We start from the raw sequence: 20,207 nt of genomic DNA on the forward strand, positions 1-20,207 counted from the left end.
CTGTTCATTGCGCGGTCAATCCCCAAGGGTACACATTTAATTTAACGGTTCCCTTTTCCTCCCATTATTCATTTCCTCTTTCTTCTTTTTACCTTCTCCGTACCTTCTTTTGTCTTTTTGCTCATCATCATCATCATGGATGTGAGGGATGTAGAGCAAACCAGCCTCTGGGCAGTTTGTGATACGGATGGTGTATGTCATTGCGACTGGCGTCTAACAGCACATGGCTGCGAACAAGACGACACCATGAAGACTATATACATTGTAAATGCAGTGTTATCCGGTATTGTCGGCTCCGTTGGTAAGTCATGCGCATCAAAAATCTATTACTCATCAAGACATTTTAACAATCGTATCATCGAACATGGCCCTTACTTAGCCATGTGGATCACATATAATCGAGTATTTGTGTTGAAACAAGACATTCTCGACTGTCGAACTGGATTTCCTCGTCCGAAACCAATCGAGTCAATGGCTTTGATGGGAACAATATTTAACTTTTGTACGATTCTGACAATAAAAAGAGCGCGCGTGCACAGTAGTTCTCGAGACACTTAATTTAACTCTACTGCTCTTTTTTTTCACTCTGTGCACGGTAGTACGAATGGCGCACGCTATTATTCTGGTGGTGGACGGCATACCTAATGTAGCTTTTCGATCATGTAACGTGCAGAAAAGAAAGATCGCTTATAAACGACGATCGCTGTGGACATGGAAGATGACTTGTTCTTCCAAAAACTGTTTGCCTAAATTTTACTTTTATGATTAGTTTTCTTTGAGTTCCCCTGGCAATTTGGGTTTGGAGCTCTGGCATGCTATCTTTTTGGTATCGCACATACTCTCTCAGATGTAAGTTTATATTTCATGGTGCTACCAGAACTAACCGAATAAGTTTACTTGCTCATCCCAACAAATCATCGTGTGCTCTTTGCTCTCCTGCTGCAAAATTAAACTAAAATTTTATAGAGCAGCAAGATTATCTACGACAATTGGGTACGGTCGCCACTCATCATCGACGGTATTTGCGTTGCTATCATCGCCCTGCCATTCATTACAAACAACATTTGTGCCATTGCAGCCGGTATATACGCTTTGCAAGGCAACATCCCTCTTGCGACAAAGTTCACCGATGCTCTTTACTGTTTTTGGACGTTCTACACCGGATCACTTGCCATCATCATTCTTTACGCCGGCACTCGTTTATTACGACTCTTGAGACAACATTTGATTGAGAAATCCGACGGTCGTGTCAATGCTGATAAAGTTAGACTTGGCGCGCTCAAAGTGCAGATCATTGTCCTGACTGCATTCTTGTGTCTTGGCGTGTTTGCTGTTATACTGGGACTGTATGCAGCATTGAGAATTCCCATCACAGTCAACAAGGCATATAATGGTGCTATTGCGGCTATTTGGACCTATGACGGCGCTCTTGCCACAGCTTTTATTGCGTTTGCTATCATCTTAAAGTATGTGGATCATGATTTATTGTCCTGTTGGCTTAAATCTTTCTATCAAGTTATGGAAAAGCCAAATCGTTACTAATATGTTGATCTGCATGTATGCGTCAATATCGAATCAAGTCCACGCCTTGCTACTTTGGCTTCTGCATTTGGCTCGTCCAGCGGCGGTGGCGGTGGCAATATTTCTTCTGGTCGATTTGCCAGTCAAGGAGGAGTAACGTCCAACTATGGCAACAGTGTCACGCTGGGTGCTGCTTCAACGCAAGATCAGAAAGAATCGAAATGGACAACAAGCGGCAGAGGGAGCATCATGAGCGGTTGGACGCTCACAGGAAGTGATGCCAGATCAAAAGTTCAATCAGGCGACTTGGGCTCTCCAAAGGCCGACAGTCACTACTACAGACACGACTTTGCAAACGATCCAATGCGTAGCAGGATCGAAGAAGAACAGATACACTATAACGCAATGACAAGTGTTGCGCGTGCACCGCCCCGCAATACTTCCCCGACTTTTCCTGTAGACGAACATCGGTACCGAATGCCAGATATGACGTTTAATGATGGATCGACAACATCTTCAGCTACCTACTTGACACATCACCCAGGCAATGTCTAAAGTAGAAATCTAAGAGTTTATACACAACAACATATTCTTTTCTCGCTCCTCCAGCCCTTCTAACTATCTATTTATTTTCATTAATTTCATAATTATCTATCTCCAATACCATATTTGTACGTAGTTTCGTTTTTTTCTTGCGGGCTCTTTGTGCAGTAGCTTTTTAGTACTGACCTTATATCACATGTCTTTGATTATCATATAAAAACACCAGTATCTACAACATTGGACAGGTCCATCCAAAATATCATGTTCTCTTCACGTCTTATTTTCAGCACGCATTTTACTCCAGCAACACCAAATTGTCCAAAAGGATATACTTTGATCGCAAGAGATATAGTGTAGTATGATCATGTAAAAAAAATGTGTTTAGTAAATCGGAAGACGGGGAGAAAAGACAAGGCGATAATGGTAGTGAAAGGGGGATAGAGAGAGAGAGAGAAGAGAGAGATAGTGTATATGTGGGATAGTATGACAATGATAGAAAGAATATGATGGTTGTGCTGCGTGTGTAAGAAAATAGGAAAGAAAAAGACATGATGTTATTGCTTCTTGCCGAATTCTATATCAGAAAGGGCATTTGCAACGCGCTTAGCTAGACCGTATATGTCACCATCTACATCTTCACTTCCATCATCGCCGTTTTCAGCTTTGGTTTGCTTTGATCGTTCGCCGGATTTGGCAATTCGTTGCACAGCCTGAACAATTTCAGCTGACTGTGCAATTCTTGACACGAGCTCGGGATCTATAAAAGATGTGTGTAAGTCATTCAACAGATAGATATAGAAGCGAGTGTGGGGGGAGGGGGAAGTAGTGAGAGCATCGTACCGTTTCCTTCAAGAAATTGTTCGATAGTCCAAACGCCAATATGCTGGAACGCGATTGCTTGGCCCTCGTCGAGAAAGTGTACCAGGAATCCACATAAACCTCCTGCTGGTGTACACCAGACTTGCACAAAGGGCGAATAGTCTTTCACTAAATACACGTGATTGTGGGTGTGTTAGTAAATTAAAATTATGACAGCATATTTTGAGAAAAAGGCAGCCCCAATTTTCATACCTTTCGAGCTCAAATTGCCAATTGCTGCGGCTGAATTGCCTTGAACTTCCATGTTGCGACTTGACGTAAGTGGCACCAAAACCTCAAGCACGCCCATGCCGAGAAGCCGTTGCTTTAACTCCTCGCTAAGTGCCAACACGGCAATCGCAGCCGTCATTTCCGTTTGTACGCTTGGAGGTACTTGATTGATGAGTATCCGAATGCGCTCAACCGCGCCTGCTTCCACAATGGCTTTCTTATTACGTTCAGAACTTGCTGCTAAATTTCGAAGCGTAGATATTGCGTGGCATTGGATTTCCTCGTTATCGTCGTAGGAAAGCAGTTCAATAAGCGGGTTGACAAAACCTTCGTCGATGATGGGTGATTCGTTGGCTGGATGTATGGATATATTGCGGATGCATGCGACAGATGATAGAATGAGTGGAAGAAAAGATGACTTGAGAAGACGAAGGAGAGGTGTAAGGCCTTTGCATCTGACGATTTCGAGCTGGTATTTTTCTATTATACACACATAAACCATGAATGATCATCACCTTCCACCCTCGATACTCATAATAACAGTCATCACTATGCTACTTACCATCAGATGCTAGGTTACGCAGTGCAAGCGCTGCTTGGCATTGGACCTTGAGACTCTTGGTTTCCATGAGAGCAATCAAATATTGTACCAAGCGCGAATCGGTCTGTGCCAACTTTTTCCGGTTCCCAGCTAGTTTTACCCAAAAATATAAATGCATACGTGAGCCAAAACTAGTCCCGTCCGCCATGTCCTCTTCAACATTTGCTTAGTATATTTTTTTACCATCGACCGCAATATTGCTCAAAGCTGTTGTGCAGTAATATTGGACATCGGCATCTTGCGAACTAAGAAGCCCTATCAGGACTGGGATTGCACCTGCATTCACTAACTGTTGACGGTTTTCCTCTAGATATTCATATAGACATTTAGCAACTATCTCTTTCTGTACGAGTACATTAAATGGACAACGTACGGGTATGTGTCATGTTAAGTAATGCTCCGGTCGCGTTACGCTGCACTCTTTGATCCTTGGATCGTGCCAGATCTACCAACAAACGAAGCGCATCCGATCGTGCAATCTTTGCCTTATTTTCATCTAATTACATGTTATTAATGTTAGCATTTTCTGATGTGAAAGGGGAATAAATCGTTCCCAAGGACCACTTTTGATGATGGCGTCAAAAAGAGCTTCTTTTTTACCATGTGTTGCAAGGTTTGTAATGCAGCCTACAGCGTTGCACTGTACTTCGACGTTCGGACTTCCCATCTGACGAATTAACTGCTCCAGACCCCCGAGTTTGACGATCAGCAGCTTATTCTCCGCTACGGTTTTGCCATAATAGGTGAGAAGGGGTTTTTTTGTTTCCATGCACCATTGCTAAAAGAGCTCATGTATACTGCTACCTACTGTTCACAGCCAGATTTCCTAGCGCTGCACTTGCTGCGCGTTGTACCTCCACATCATGCGATTGTAGTAAGAAAAGAATAGGATTGAGCGTATCACGACCCACTTGACGGACATCTATACGTCGACCACAGCAGTAATTAAGTTCAGCCTTCACCTGATTGTCTTTATACTTATCCCCTTTCCAGCCCTCTCTCTCTCTCTCTGACTATCTCCTCTCTTTTCTTTCGTATTCTCCCAAATAACATCAGTTACCATACCTTTCTCAGTGATTTCTGCAAATGCCAACGCGGCGGACCGCTGCAAGTCCACATTATCAGAAAAAGCTAGCGTCGATAATGCTCGTAATGGTTCGCCTTCGAAGAAGTTGGTTTGATTACGATCTAGCAAAAAGAAAAAGAAATCAACGTCGCCCCCAGAGTATAATTAAAAAGGGATGCATATTTAATAATCGATCAATATGTGTATCTATAGATAGATATGTATATATAGAAAAAAGAAAACCACCAAGAAGCCTCCACCTCCAAAATACAGCACACACTTACTTTCAAGAAATTGAAGTAGTTCGGCAATCGCCTCACGTTCATTTTCTTGTAACAGAGGCTCATATAGGCCTGTCCGGTTCCGTTCTATGCTTTTCTCATGAATGACTCTGGAGCTGAATGTTCATGTGTCAAGGGAAAACTGAATGTGTATCAAGACTTACTTCCGAAACAGTCTTGGCAGCACGAGCAACTGGAGACGTTTCCCATTTATTATCAATTATTTTGAATGCGTGTGTGTGTGTGTGTCGTTGGAAAAAAAAGAACAAGAAAAAATAGAGTAATGGTACAAGACTAGGTTCTATTCTTTTCTTGTTGTAGTTGTTGCGTGTATGCTGTTTTGTAACAATAAATCCCAAATGTTTGTTGTAATGCAGCTCAAGGAGTAGGAGTACGTCGCGCCTAGAAATTGTATATCGCGTCTTATAAGAGAAAATGTCAAGGATGTGTTTTTTTTGGAAATGGATGCGGTTCAAGTGAGTTGAGTGTGCTGAAAGTTGGAAAAAGCCAGAGAGAGACCCAAGCGAGAATATCGGGCACGCGGGCTGAAATGACTGGGTTGGGTTTCCCCGAACCAAAAAATTGCGTGTTTGATCTGTTAGTAATACCTTTGGATTTAGGAGGGACGGAGGTGTGGGGAGGTTGCCCGTCGTCGTGGCCCCACACTTTTCGGGTCACTTTTATATGTCCCACAGTTAAGAGAAAAAATATCATGTAAAAAACATGAGGTGTTTTTCTTTTTCGTGGGTTACTGCAGCTCGGTCATTATTGTTGTTACTGCCCCATCAACATCATGAATAAAAGTAAAAGGACGGACTAATCCTCATCCTATACCAGAAAACTACCGTATGACTCGCTTGGATTGATGACTATCCGCTTAGAGCTTCCAACAGGATCAAACCTTTACCTCCTCAACAAAGCGGTGTATAATAACTAGAAAACATTAATGCATTTTTCATAATGGCCCGATCCTATAGTTAAATGATATGTCGTTATAGCAGCAATATCTGCTACAAGGCAATTACGGAAACATCAATGTACACGCTTAACCGGTGCAGAAGTATTATACTGGTGCTGCATTTAGCACTGTCACTGGTACATCAGACATTTTATTTTTAAGATACTTAATGACTGATGACAATTACAGAGCATTACTGACATGGGTTTTTCTCCTCTTCATCTGTAAAAAGGATGGCAGCGGTGGGATATTAATGTATAGTCCTTCGATGGCCTTAGCATCTCTGTTTGACGTCTGTAGTTGGTTCAAGGAGTCGTGTTGCTTGCGCGATAACGCGGACACATCTTAAAAGAATGTGTGACGATAGGAACGATACATGCGACGCATGCTGTTGCCAGCGCAGTCCATAGTCAAGCTTTTAATTATCCTGCCTATACGAAAGGACTCTTAAATCATGTGCTTTCAAAAATTATGATATCAAGCCCTTTTCCATCATAGTGTACTGAAGCATCTTCCATGCATGCTTCTCGTCCTGAATATATGTTATCAATTTAATCAACATATCACGCACGGGTTTTAATAGCTTCAAGAATCGTTCTTTCATCTCCTTTGTGGTATTCATCTCTTCCGTCCAAACTACCAATTCTAGTATTTCCCAAGTAGAACGGACCTAACTTCAATTTGATTTTGGGCTTAGTACCGTGCGGCTTACGCTCATTGAGCGTGCGGTAGTAGCCCGATAGAACTGGCAGTTTTTGCAGTGACCTGGAAAATCGAAATGCCATCGTAGATATGATGCGAAAGCATTATACTTGGCACCCTTTAATTGCGCTCGAAGGAAGTAGGTTGAACATTATGTCGATCCACAAATCATATCATAATGATTATCAAAAAAAAAATGTAGTTGGCACCCAAAACGAGCAGCAGTTGTATTCTCTCGCTGTTGAAAAATGTACAACCTATGCGTGGATCTCGCCCTGCCTGATGCTTGGGTGTATCCTTATAGGAGATGGTATGCTCCTGAATGGTGGGTTAGTTGGGCACGAAGCAGCATTCCCGAAGCTATCCCGTTGGAAAAAAGCACGATGATGATCGAAGCTCAGTGGAGGGTTCTTAAGTGAGAATTCCTTATCATTACGCCCAGACCGCGATTGGATATGCATGTGTGGATTATCTTTGAGAGGCAGGCACCCTTCGTACACAACAATTTTTGTTTGAAAATTGTCAATCGTCGCGAAACATTGGATTGGGTTAGCTGCATTCGCACGTGAATGGCGCAAGCTTAAAGATCGTAGTGGGCAACATTCGCAAAATGCGGACACACACTACCATGTATCGCTGGACCGTTGGACCTGTTGTTGCCCGTCCTTTGCTGCTAGTCGGTATATGCTTTGCAAACATTTGATCAGTCGTTATCACCGCGCCAATCCCTCTCTCTCAAGCCCATTTGAAGCACACGAGTATTACATTCATCGTAGCTTGTACCGCCTCTTGTACAAATAGAAGAAGTTTACTTTTTTTGATCTCCCACCAAATGAGAGACAAATCTTATTTAGCTATTTGTAGCCTCGTTTTTTTCCTTGTGTCTCAGTGGAAATCCCTGACGCCATCCTTCCACCACCATCACATCCGCCATCAGCATCAGTGCCAGTACCTACTACTACAACTACGTCTTCTGTGCCAACTATGCAATCAACTGTTTCTCCGTCTCCTCTTGTACGTACTTCGCCATTTAGACGCGAAAATACAGAGCACGGCACACGCTTGGTAACTCCTCGTCCTACCTCGTTCTTCTGACTCAGAAGATGAACCATTATTGAATCCATGTCGACTGCGACAACCGCAACATCGCAACCACAACCATCCCTGCCTGAAAAAGACGACGATGATTGGGCGAGGCAGCGCGATGCCGAGCAAGGGATTGCAGATACTCTTCGTGAGTTAAAAGCAAGAATCGATAATTATCGTACAGTCCTTGGAAGACGACAGCGCGAGGTAGTCGACCGCAATCGCACTCGTACTGATAGACTCGCCGAATATTTGACAGTATTCGGCGGGTATTGAACCAGACGAACAATACAAAGAACGTGGCGTGAAGACCACCCATTCACTCGCTATCTCTAATTTTCATTATAGTTTCCATTTATCTCGACCTTAGATTTCTCTATTATTTATCCTTCTATTTCTACATATTTATATATCTAACCAAACTTTTCTACCTTGACCACAAGATCAAAAGTAAGTATCTAATAATGAGTGTTTATATCAGTAGTTGCACATGTCATGTTACGAAATTAGACAGATACAGAGAAGATATTATCAGCATGGACACTGCAAGAGAAGATGCTAAAAACCGTCCAGGGATGGAAGGCTCCATAAAAAAACATTTTATACATAATGCAGGTAGAGAAGTCGAGATAATATAACAGAAAAGGCTACAGCACATGGCGTGTTATTTTATATAGTGTGCGTGCGGACATAGGGAAGGGTGCTTACGATTTTAATCCCAGCTAAAATCCAGATTTGGAAATTTCACTTTGTAACGGCCATGCTTTTTTAACGTTACACGTTCCTGAGAGACTTGGGTAAACTTCAACTTTGTGCCGTCTTCCTAGACTATTACCACATTGCATTTCTCAATATGAGTTCCGAAGAGGTGTGCTACTTGATTTCATCTGCCATCAACGACATTTGAGGTCTTTCTGTAAAAATCGTTGAGCATTTTCCACCGTTAGCCGGGATTCTGACAGACTGCTCTAGATGAGCTACGAATTTACCAACTATTTTTTTTCTGCACATTTCTCGATAAAGCAGTCGACCGATCATGCCTGTCACTGTGGCTCAGATCGCAATGAGCCATGTCCAGTGCATTCTCGCAGTGTTTCAGTAGAATAGGCAACGCATATTTTAACCATGTGTATTTGAATATTACTGCTGCAGCTGTTTGCTTACAAAGCTACAGATAGTTCGTTTTTGTAAAAACTTTTGCGCCTACGTTTTGTATCTGTGGCTCGAGCACCCATCGTAGGCAGTAGGCGTAATCATAGAGAATGCCCACTTAACCCTATCAACTGCGGTACTGTGTACTTACTAATTTTTTGGTGATAATGCAATTTTGCTGAAAAGATTACAAACAAACCTCCTCCAATACTCGCTATAGCTACTACCTTGCCATGATCACCTGTGCCTATGATCAACAGTTCGCCTCCACCAACTTCTCCTGCTGTCGCTGCCCCACCTTTTAGAGCTTCGGGTTTAGAGCGGGGCAGCGCCCTAACGGGAGGGTCAGCGGGAGGGAACGTCCTGCAAATATAATTATCAATGTCATATTAGCAAAAGCATCTAGATCGTAACAAATAATAGAATTTCGGGTCTTTGCTTTGGTAAGTAAGTAGGGCGAGCAAAGCGAGCTTTGTTTAGGGTGTACCGTCACATCTTTAGTAGGTAGAGCGAACAAAGCGTGCTTATTTTAGGGTGTAACAATCACATTTTTAGTAAGTATGATAGAGCGAACACAACGACCTAGGTTTAGGGTGCAACAACACCTTTCATAATGTCCCAGAATTTCCACATCAACAATTGTCCAATACCCGTTTCAAGAGCAAGTGAATTCCACCTCTAAGATTCTGACCTGTAAATTTTACGAAGAAACTGAACACGATCTGTTCAGTTGCGAGGATTGTCCGGGTATTGGACATGAATCGTCTTAGAGTTCGGAGTGCATTAACTCGAGTAACTGACACAGTAATCAGCTACATAATTTTAATCTGAAAGAGGCATTGCCTTTAGACATTTTTAGTGCAGTGACGACAATGACTTCAAGACCAAAATTATAAAAAACACCATTCTCACTTCTGTTAAGCAGAACAAATTTTCAGCATTGTTTGAAGGTAAAAGGGGGGTGGTAGGGGGCATTGCCCCCACCCGGGGTCTGGGGCAGAGCCCCAGTAAACTGGTCCCTGGAGGACAGATGCTGACACGCAGCGAAGCGGAGGGACCAGTTTATACTCATAAACAATGGCATGACTGATACTACGAAAAAAATGATGCTTGTTGATAGGCATATGTGCGGATGAACATTTCCCCGGAATTGACCGGCGAATGTTCGCGTTTTTATTCGGGTAAACTATTTACCCAACATTTCTCAGCGCGAATTTTACTTTACTATCTCAAAAAAGCGCTAGTCGGTTGTAGATGATGGTGTTGACGTTCTGGATAAAACGGTGGAAACGCTGAGGGACTCGGCGAAAGATGATGTGGAGGAGGTGCTCAGTGGTCAATTGTAGCAGAATGTTATCGAGCGTGGACAGCACCGGAAGCGGAAGTATCAACAATCACAGAGTCAAGTTCCCACAGCGACGCGTCGCAACTGTACCTTTGTTGTTTTGTCAATTGCTCACCTACAACAATGGCCTCTGCATCTGATAGTCAAAGATACCTTGTCCGTGTCTTTCCCACCTACCCGACCGAAGTAGTTACAGAGACGTTTGACAACCAGCAACAACTTGACGAGTGGGTCAAAGAAAACCCCAAGCAGCATGCCAACTTCATCACCAACAACAAGTACATCTCCGTACCCAAGGCTTCAGACGCACGCCGAAATAATGCCGGCCGTCCTCGGACAGTTGAACGTAGTGTCACTTTTTTTTGTGATCACTCAAGAGAAACATCGGCTCCAGCTGTCCCTGCTCTGCTTATAGACTCAACTGAACCTGCTCCCATAAAAAAACGTCGACTTGCAAAACCATCTATTAAAGTAAATTGTCGTGCTCGATACCGTATTCAATACTTATTCTCAGGCAAAATCAAACTTGTATATCACTGGCAACATCAACACCATGACCCTACCGAGATAACCAATGCTACTCGCTCACAACTCCCCGCTGAAACACGTAAATGGATCGAAGAACTTGTCAATAACAAGTTGGAGTGGGATCAAATTCAGGAACATCTGCGTTTGACTGATAAACAACTTCAAGGTGTAAGTATCATCTATACATGTAAAGCAAAACTATGATGATAACTTGTAGAGATGCTAACCTGTGGTATCAGCTCGAGGAAGGCGAAGGACCGTTCCCGGAAGCCTTACGTGTGAAGCAGCATCATGTCATGAATATCATCGCCAACCAACAGTCAAAATTAGCAAGAAAAGATTTAATCGATAAAGAAAGTGTAGTCAAGTGGGCTTCTCTTTTTAAAAGATCAAGGTTATCAAACGTTTGAATATATCACGGATTCTACTTTTGTTGTTGCATGGATATCACCACGACAAGCTTTGGTAAGAAAAGATATATACTTAAATATAATGCAATGTTCGTATATTAAGATGCGTATGTACTTTATAGCTGCTCAAGAAATCAAATGAGATCTGTATTGATGCCACACACATGATTTGCAAATCTATCATCAATGGTCGGGCTGATGCGGATCTGTTTTCTATCGTTGCCAAGCATACAGTTACTGGAAAAGGTTACCCTCTTGCGTTTATGATCACAGATAAAGAAGATAGTGAAAATTTGCAAGTATGGTTTCGATGGCTCCGAGACAGAATCGAATACACACCAACAAGGATCATGATCGACTGCAGTCCAGTTGAAATTAACAGCATCAGAGCAGTTTATGGTCATCAAGTTCAAGTTCTTCTGTGTCATTGGCACATCAAAAGAGCATGGGAAAAGCACATCACGTCCAAGGTACCTTTTAGTTAGCCACATTATCGTATATTCAATATAACCTTCTTTTTTCTATATGTTGGGTCATAGATCAAAACTACTCTGTCAACAGCCGATGCGAAGAAAAGAAGAGATGAAGCTCGTTCTGCCCTTGGTGCTTTGATGAATTGCAAAACCGTCGTTGAATTTGTGCAGGCTTGGGATGAATTTGGTAAAAAATGGCGAGATACATACGAGCATTTTGAATTTTATGGCTATGTGCTGGACTATTGGTATCCTATGCATCATCTTTGGTGCAAGGCTTGGAGAGAGGTACGTTTAAGGCTCGTTTTAGCTTTATTTTGCGCTTCAATGTTATTTACGGTTGTATATTTAGAATGCGTCCTTCCATACAAATAATCTGATCGAAAGCTGGCATTCCAAACTTAAGCGCAAATATCTTCCATACAGTCGCAATCATCGTGCTGATCGTGTAATCTATGTGTTGACGCAGTTGGTCGAAAATGACTATCGTGCTCAAGTCCTGCGTGTTTTAACTGGTGTTGAAGAAACAACAGCGACTAGAGAAGCTCAACAAAGGAAAAAAGAAGCTTGCAAAAAATTACCAGATGAAGCTGACCGGATGATAACTTTTCATGATGATCTGTATGTATCGTTTCTGTATGTGTGCTTTACTTTTACAATTGCTGATCGTACTGTGGCAATAGGTTACCTGTCAATCTCTTACTAGTTCTACATTGTATACTCTAAAGTTTGAAGAAACCGATAGCAATGGCGTTATTGGTTCTTGTGGTTGTGAAGACTTTAAAAAGCGTAACCAGCCATGCAAGCATATATATCTTATCGCATATAACACCACCATTCCAGTAATCATAAACCAAAGTTTTCCTCGCCATTCAACAGCAACAGCATCATCGTCGTCATCATCATCATTACCAGCATCATCTTGATTATTTTCGTCGTCAACAACATTAACAGCATCTGTGCAACTACCACCACCATCTTTACAGCAGCAGCAGCATAGAAATGATCTGCTCGCTGAATATGAACGCTCGAAAAATCAACTTGATAATCTATTTGCAAAAAACAAAACAAACATATCTACAACACAACTAGAGAATATGATTGTTCTACAAAAAAGGCTATACACAGACATAGAAAAAACTATCAATCCAAATGCACGTCCCTCTCGTCAACAATAAAGATCATTATTGATACTCTTGGTTGGACTTGCATATTTTTTTCTGGATACAGTTGTTGGACTTGCAATATGGGACTTGGAATTTGTAATGGGTTGGTCGGGTATTGAATATATGAAGGAAGGAAAAGAGACTGGAGAAGAATAGTGAATTGAGTTGTTCTTTTTCTTTATTAAAATACTTTGTTTTCAATGATGTCCGTCAACACGTTCGATCTCGAAGCTGTTCTCAATGGTAAGTGCTATTTACTCTTTTCTTTCCACTGCCACCATTCGCTGCCCAAACAGTATGTAATCAAGTCTTGATTACCCACATTTATTGACTGTCTTTGCGTACTTTGCTCCCAAATTCCAACATTAGGACGGGATTCGCGAACAACCTTGATGATATGTAACATACCACTCAGTACACCGCGGTAGGTTTCGTCCCCACCAACAAATCCTCTCATTGTCACTGCAATCCATCTCCATCTTCTGTGCTTACATACTATGCTTAATCTTCGACAAATCCCTAACGGACCTTTTCTCTCTTATTCTATCTCATACTTGGTTTAGCAAATGCTGAAGCAGGAAATCGACGCAACCAACAAGGGAACGTATGATTTCCTATACCTGCCGTGCAACGTAGCACGCAAACGCAACTTTGGGTACGCGTTTGTGAACTTTTCCGACGTTGGGTAAGTGCTTCATTATATTTTTTCACTGCTGCTGCTGACATTACCGTTGCTCCCATTGTCAAGTGGAGTGTCCCACTAATTACATATGATTACGTGTACTATAAATAGCTTTGCCATCACTTTCGCGGAAAAATTTATTGGCAAACGCTGGTATGTATTATCGCATCGCTTGTTCTCTCTCTCTCCTTTTGCACCTTCCAAAAATTAATGTACTCAATTTCTCAATGACATATTGGCAACAACATCAATGACAAACAGGAACCGCTTTAACTCAGATAAGCGCTGTTCCTTATCATACGCAAATATTCAAGGCAAGGTCGCATTGATCGAAAAGTATCGCAACTCAACGGTCATGCAGCAAGATGAGTCCTGCAGACCTAAGTTATTTTACACGAGTGGCCCCCGAATTGGGCAAGAAGAGGCAAGTTTCCTTTTTTCTTTTTCACGTGCTTTTGTTAGTTGTTCTGCTCTAACACATTTTTGGTGCTTTGTTTTGATGTAGCCCTTCCCCATCCCCGTCACAATGTTAATGCTTTTCTGAAAAAACTTAAAAATTTACAAAAAAAATACAGACATACCTTTGCTTATACAATTTGAAAAGTACGAATAGCATTTAGTTGGATTAGTAGCTCCATGTATACAGTAGCAGGTACATCCAGCTGGCTTAGAGCTTTCTTTCTAAAGGGCAAATGATACAACGTCAAATAGAATTTCCGAATACATGAGCGATAGAAGGATAGCGTCACACTTATTGACGGACTGATGGCACGCTCCGAGAATCAGTCACAGTTCTCTGACGTATGTGTCAATCGAGCAGTGTATGTAATCGAATAAATTGTAAAAAAACTATACACACATTCTAACATGTGTCCCCATTGTATCATTAAACTAATCCATTCGATCCCAGTCTAAATCATTGGTGCCACACACTGTATATAAAAAAAGAGCTACTGTACGTGCAAACAAAAGAATCACCCTTTTACTTTAATAGAAAGAAAGAGACCATTGTCCATGCAGTGTGGCACGTAAAAATAAGCTTATATAAGGCAAGGTTGGCTGTAACATTTAGGGGGCTTACATAGCCTTTTGGGTGGCCAAAACGTAAATCCATGAGACGGTCTTGGAATATGATTACTGAGAATGATAGCTGCAATGGGTGGGTAGTCATGGTTGGAATCGCTTCGAACGTCCTTTGCCGATTTCTGTTTTCCTTAAATGGATAGTTTTAACGTTGAGTGTGATAAACCGTTGGCCTGTGCGTATGCAGCACGCATGCCGAAGGTTTAAGATAGTCCAAGTCAGGGGTGTCGAAGATTATAATAAACTGTTAGCTTCCGAAATATAAATGAGCAATCCCATAACCGACTACTACGTCATGATGATGGTGTAAATTCACCGTACTTGAAACAAGCGGTCCTGCACAACTGGATTATGACGATATCTTATACCGTTAAGTTACAAAGCAAACATACCCCCCCCCGATGTAATTAACTACAGGAGTGGTTCGGCTGAGCACAACATATATACTTCAAGTACCACTGTTCGTTTCTATGTCATGTTTATCATTAAGATTTTATTTTTTGAAAAAAGATATCATTTTTACACTTATATAACAACACATTCCGTCTTGTTTCATCAGTTTATCAGTAATACTGTGGCGTATGGTCAGGAGTCCATCCACCCGAAGACGGTGGGTAAGATGGCTGTTGTTGCTTGTGCTGGTGCTGGTGCTGGCTCTGCAAGATCTACGCCAACTGGCTTTATGCAGCAGCAGGATCTGTGATGGCTGCCTGTTGTTGTGGTTATTGCTGAGGGTCAACACCAGCGGTAGATGAAAGTGGACATGGTGGTGGTGGTTGTTATGACATGGTCGCAGGCGGGATAGGCTGCACTTGCTGCGTTGGAGGTGGTACTGGCTGTTGATAGTGCTGTTGTTGTTGTTACTGCTGCTGCTGTTGTGCTGCCATTTGAGTCCAGAACAGTTACGCACACATACGTGAATATATGACGTAGGGTACTCTCAACTTTATACGTCGAGTACAAATAACCATGGCTTGCTGTGGCAAAAGTGGCTAAAAACGAGTGTCCCTTGCTCGTATTCTGTGGGACACACTGGTTTGTGTATCTGTGTCACGTTAACTATCAATATTTTCCATATTTTCTTCGTGTCTTATGTCGACAGTTGCTATCATTACATGACAATCGGTCATCACGTGACGCACACTAGTAACAGACAGAAACTCGTTTTCAAGAGATATCGCATACGTGTAGCTGATAGATACCCAATCAGTTTTTAGTCGAGTTAAACTACGTTTGGTAGCACAAACTTTGAATAACAGCGTAATGCTTAAACCGCCCATCGATTCAAGATGATGATATACAACTAGCAGAAGACTGGTAAATGATCGTTATTAGTTCCAATATATCCGAAGAGTCTGGTTTTGCGAAAACGTCCAAGTCATCTGCACGCCGTAATGAGCAGAAACATGCCACAATCATCAGCTGGTTGCCTATTACTCGTGCTACTACTACACATCCTTGCTGACAGTCAAAGTGCCTACCAATTTTGGGAGTTAACGTCGGTACCTGATCATTGTTGTTGAAGGTCATGTAGGAATGGTCCATCTCAGAAGCACAGAAAAAAAAAGCCACATGGCATAGTAACAAGGCAACAACATATCATGTGCTGGCTTTCTTTTTTTTTCTTTTGAAACCTCTTCGCTTCTCGGGTAAAAAGTAAGGATTTGACGCCTTTCAGATATACTCACCGCGCCGTATGTAAACAACAAACAATTCATTTTGCACCTCTACATGGCCTCCTATCCATGTTTGTCCAGACTATCCTTTTTACTTGGCAAGAAGTTTTTCCTTCAGGGCGAGAACTGTGGGTGAAACCGGAAGAACCTCCGCGGTCGGGAACCAAGGCGATTAGCCTGATGTTTGATCGCTCAAAAGATTTTATGTTGCTATGGCTTTATTTTCTACCATAATTGGACAAAAATTTTGATTGGCTGGCGGGACATCACATGGGGGGCGCTCAAAATAGCAACTACTTGTGGAAGCGGGGAGGGTGTATCCTCTTTTTTTTCCCTTTTCCTCTTTTCCACTAATTATTTTTCCAGTGCTTATGCCTTACCAACGATGAAGTTTGCCAAAGAGATCGAAAGCGCATCCTACGACTTGCCATCCGACTGGCGCCCGTATCTGATTCACTACAAACTATTAAAGAAAGCCATTCGCTTGGTCGTTGCCGAGCTACGATCGAGGGGTCTTTTGGACATCGAAAAGGGCGGTGGCGAGCTCAACTTTTCGTATGGGTTCGATGGTAAAAAAAAAGGCAGTATGTACATCAACGACAGTTTAGCTGACTAAAAAGCTTGTTCCTATTAGGCGACGTCAAAGACCCACAACCCTGCATAAACATCACCGTCGACGACGCTGCAGCACGTTTGATACCCGACCTTATTCCCACACGTTCAGCATCTGTGCTGAAGATTAAACTGGTCAAAGACTCTGAATTCTTCCACATGTTGCTGGAAGGACTCTCGCAAGCAGCGCTCCTACATTCGACCGAGCAAAAACGCTTGTCGGGCAAAGTGGATGCATTGGAGATGCAGTTAGCAAAAGCGGTATACCAACATTTCCTTCTGCACGTTCCATTGTTGCTCTGCATGATCTCATCGTTACAGCCTTCCCCTGTTTCTATTTCTTTCCACAACAGGCATCGCCAAAGAAGCAAAAGGACATGTACGTATGGCGTGACATTTTCAAATTATACATCGATGCGTCTGTCTTTGAAGCCCGGAAAGGCGATTTTACGATGCAATCCTTTGAACGGAGTAAAGCACAGTTGCAATGGTTCACCAAAGAGCTTGATCGACAGAACTTGGTGAGTGGCCTCACGGAAATTGTTAGTGATAATGATTAGCCACAGTGCGCTAATTTTGCGAGCTCAGGTATCCAAGCTCGGATCGAAAGACGCGCGAGAAGCTCTCAACCGATTTGTACAGATGAACGTTGAGCTCGCCGACTTTAAACGCTTTCACGCTTTGAACCACACAGCAATGACAAAGATCCTCAAGAAACACGACAAACAAAGTGGTTTAACGTGTGTAATCTATACCAGTTAGATAGATGTAAAAGCTCCCCGCTGCGTTCAATGGATGAAAAACGCTAATGACTTTGCTCGTGCTTATACGTAATCTAGAGCCCGAACCGAATTCCCAACGTTTGCAAAGGACAATGTGACCATTGTCGAAAACGTACTACTCGCTCTATACTCAACCATCACTTCCAAACTCATATCCATCGTGCCGCAAGTTGACGATCATAGCTGTCCGATCTGTTTTTGTGAGTACTGCTCATCAACTGTGATGACAACTATCGCTTGTTGCCTTTTTTCCATTGCTGATCAATGTACCAATCATTTAGCTATCACTTGGAGACCCATCAGATTAGATTGCGGACATGTGTTCTGTGTACGATGTCTGATCAAAGCGCATCGAAAAAAGCTTCTCGACTGTCCTGTGTGTCGGAGGAAGCATGCAGTCGCAAATGCAGATGCTGCCAATCTCGACAGGGGCTTGCAGAACTTTTTAATGATGTATTTCCCACGAGAAATCAAGAACAAGCGCAAAGAGTCAGAAAAAGAGCAAGCCATGATGGATATGGAAGCGCTAACGGGGAGAGCCTGGACGCTATACACGAATGGCCGAGAACCACAATGCTCTATCATGTAAAATCAGTTTAACCTAGCATATATTCATTTACTACAACAGCATCTACAATTGTCATTCATCATTAAATATCACCCGTGTCATATCTTAAAAACCAACAAACCTGTACTATTGTCACTGCAATGCAACGAGGAATGCGCGGTCAGCTCTTGTTGATTACACAGCTTTCAAATATACTTCATTTGTGTCTTTACGAAAAGTAACGGGAGGGAGAAGCGAATGTTATATCACGAGTTATTTTTATATGCCACGACACGCACCCGACCGATCTCGGAAAAAGCGTGACAGACACATTGCCTAAATGGTCAGGTTGTGTAAACCAGCCCTTCCTTATGCTATCTATAATTAGTGTATCACGTGTATAGGAAATGCAGAGCACGCTGAGCGTTTATCACTTACTGCTCAAACTAAGAAACCTTCAAAAACTCACTGAATAGTTCTTGATAGATTATGCTTAGGCATTGATAAGATACATGATACCGCTTTGCTCTTGCAATTGTTGTCCATCTTCAAAAGAAGGGCCGCTTTAGAGTAATTCAAAAAGAGCAAACCTTGAGTTCAGATAGCCATTAGTATTCATAAAGTATCGAATGACCTGACAATTTCAATAAATGGCAACGTAACGACGGTTGCAATGTTGGTCCTTCTACGACTTTGATAGGTGGTGGGGGTGAAACCAGGAACCAGAGGAAGAATTTGAGGTGCAGCCTGCCAAATGTGCCAGCGAATCCAATACCTTGGGGCGGAGTTGCCACTCGCATCGCACGGTCAAGTCTAGCCCTATTTCCAAGTAGGAATCCTCCTCTTTTAAAGGCTGAAACAATGGTATGTATACGTCGAAAAGATGAGAAACAAGCCAATGTATCAAAAGAGCCGATAGATGGGACGATGGATGGGTGGATGAACGAATCGATGAAAGGATGGATGGATTAAACTCAATGGGTTGATATTTATGATATATAGAGCGCCGAAGGACAACAGGTCAAGAAGAACCCCATGCGTGAGCTTCACATTGAGAAGCTTGTGCTCAACATTTGCGTTGGTGAATCTGGTGACAGATTGACCCGTGCTGCCAAGGTGCTCGAACAGCTCACCGGTCAGACACCCGTCTACTCGAAGGCTCGTTATACCGTCCGTACCTTCGGCATCCGTCGTAACGAAAAGATCTCCGTTCACGTTACCGTCCGTGGCCCCAAGGCTGAGGAAATCTTGGAACGTGGTTTGAAGGTCAAGGAATACGAACTTCGCAACCGCAATTTCTCGGCCACCGGCAACTTTGGTTTCGGTATCGACGAACACATTGACCTTGGCATCAAGTACGATCCTTCCATTGGTATCTACGGTATGGACTACTACATTGTCATGGGTCGCCGTGGTAACCGTGTCGCTCGTCGCAAGCACACCAAGAGCCGTGTCGGCTTCAACCACCGCATCAAGAAGGAGGAGTCCGTTGAATGGTTCAAGTCTCGCGTAAGTTTTGTTTTTTTTCATTCGTTAATCTGTAAAAAATGGAGTCATTTGTGATGGTGCAACAAATTTTAAAATACTAACTGTTTCTTCTATATATAGTTCGATGGCATTGTCCAGAACAAATAAGCAGCTCGTTACTTCCATCTAAATAAAAAAGCGGTTTGTTTCAAGAATCAAATCAATACTTTTAATTTTGGCACATAAGCTGTAGTCTGGATACTATGGGGTTACGTTTGCTATTCAAATGGGTTGAAACAAGAGTTGATAGCCTTTTCTCGGGAGGATTGAGCGTTATGCATAAGCGAATTACAAATAAGAAGTGCAGGAAATAGGGATATAATCGACACGATTTCAAGCGACGAAAGCGAGAATACTTGCGGCATCACGTGTGCAAA

General features: G+C 42.4%; 8 protein-coding genes across 8 annotated transcripts; 7 read left to right on the plus strand and 1 right to left on the minus strand.

Annotated features, from left to right (window-relative positions):
* The first annotated feature begins 52 nt into the window (after nt 1–52).
* On the plus strand, nt 53–1,656 carry BDB00DRAFT_388888 (uncharacterized protein). The gene is made up of 5 exons (XM_053117194.1): nt 53–301; nt 380–502; nt 600–662; nt 770–849; nt 967–1,656. The coding sequence occupies exons 1-5, from the start codon at nt 136–138 to the stop codon at nt 1,540–1,542; spliced, it is 1,008 nt and encodes a 335-aa protein (XP_052979458.1). The 5' UTR covers nt 53–135; the 3' UTR covers nt 1,543–1,656.
* A 637-nt stretch (nt 1,657–2,293) lies between these two features.
* On the minus strand, nt 2,294–5,743 carry BDB00DRAFT_824771 (putative VAC8-vacuolar membrane protein required for the cytoplasm-to-vacuole targeting). The gene is made up of 11 exons (XM_053123638.1): nt 5,266–5,743; nt 5,105–5,188; nt 4,820–4,942; nt 4,563–4,676; nt 4,355–4,477; nt 4,128–4,250; nt 3,938–4,060; nt 3,716–3,844; nt 3,136–3,633; nt 2,905–3,051; nt 2,294–2,821 (listed from the first exon to the last, which is right to left on the minus strand). The coding sequence occupies exons 1-11, from the start codon at nt 5,309–5,311 to the stop codon at nt 2,619–2,621; spliced, it is 1,713 nt and encodes a 570-aa protein (XP_052979459.1). The 5' UTR covers nt 5,312–5,743; the 3' UTR covers nt 2,294–2,618.
* A 1,646-nt stretch (nt 5,744–7,389) lies between these two features.
* Nucleotides 7,390–7,856, plus strand: BDB00DRAFT_872711 (uncharacterized protein; the record flags this gene model as incomplete). Its single annotated transcript, XM_053126994.1, has 2 exons — nt 7,390–7,441; nt 7,651–7,856. The coding sequence occupies 2 exons, from the start codon at nt 7,390–7,392 to the stop codon at nt 7,854–7,856; spliced, it is 258 nt and encodes an 85-aa protein (XP_052979460.1).
* A 27-nt stretch (nt 7,857–7,883) lies between these two features.
* BDB00DRAFT_872712 (uncharacterized protein) lies at nt 7,884–8,217 on the plus strand (the record flags this gene model as incomplete). The annotated part of the gene is made up of 2 exons (XM_053126995.1): nt 7,884–8,116; nt 8,196–8,217. 2 exons carry the CDS (start codon nt 7,884–7,886, stop codon nt 8,215–8,217), a joined length of 255 nt encoding a protein of 84 aa, XP_052979461.1.
* Nucleotides 8,218–13,087: 4,870 nt separating this feature from the next.
* Nucleotides 13,088–13,605, plus strand: BDB00DRAFT_824794 (uncharacterized protein). Its single transcript, XM_053123639.1, is given in 3 exon segments — nt 13,088–13,164; nt 13,291–13,335; nt 13,350–13,605. 3 exon segments carry the CDS (start codon nt 13,122–13,124, stop codon nt 13,424–13,426), a joined length of 165 nt encoding a protein of 54 aa, XP_052979462.1. The 5' UTR covers nt 13,088–13,121; the 3' UTR covers nt 13,427–13,605.
* BDB00DRAFT_824795 (RNA recognition motif 2-domain-containing protein) lies at nt 13,088–14,207 on the plus strand. Its single transcript, XM_053123640.1, has 5 exons — nt 13,088–13,164; nt 13,291–13,606; nt 13,715–13,756; nt 13,865–14,027; nt 14,109–14,207. The coding sequence occupies exons 2-5, from the start codon at nt 13,488–13,490 to the stop codon at nt 14,145–14,147; spliced, it is 363 nt and encodes a 120-aa protein (XP_052979463.1). The 5' UTR covers nt 13,088–13,164; nt 13,291–13,487; the 3' UTR covers nt 14,148–14,207.
* A 2,540-nt stretch (nt 14,208–16,747) lies between these two features.
* Nucleotides 16,748–18,345, plus strand: BDB00DRAFT_883254 (SPX domain-containing protein; the record flags this gene model as incomplete). The annotated part of the gene is made up of 7 exons (XM_053128216.1): nt 16,748–16,931; nt 16,997–17,235; nt 17,328–17,353; nt 17,447–17,495; nt 17,563–17,714; nt 17,814–17,956; nt 18,038–18,345. 7 exons carry the CDS (start codon nt 16,748–16,750, stop codon nt 18,343–18,345), a joined length of 1,101 nt encoding a protein of 366 aa, XP_052979464.1.
* Nucleotides 18,346–19,338: 993 nt separating this feature from the next.
* On the plus strand, nt 19,339–19,938 carry BDB00DRAFT_764137 (60S ribosomal protein L11; the record flags this gene model as incomplete). Its single annotated transcript, XM_053119440.1, has 2 exons — nt 19,339–19,812; nt 19,912–19,938. The coding sequence occupies 2 exons, from the start codon at nt 19,339–19,341 to the stop codon at nt 19,936–19,938; spliced, it is 501 nt and encodes a 166-aa protein (XP_052979465.1).
* Nucleotides 19,939–20,207: the final 269 nt, after the last annotated feature.

The sequence above is a fragment of the Zychaea mexicana genome (genome assembly GCF_025766255.1).
Source record: "Zychaea mexicana strain RSA 1403 chromosome Unknown BDB00scaffold_39, whole genome shotgun sequence".
Classification (NCBI taxonomy): domain Eukaryota; kingdom Fungi; phylum Mucoromycota; class Mucoromycetes; order Mucorales; family Lichtheimiaceae; genus Zychaea; species Zychaea mexicana.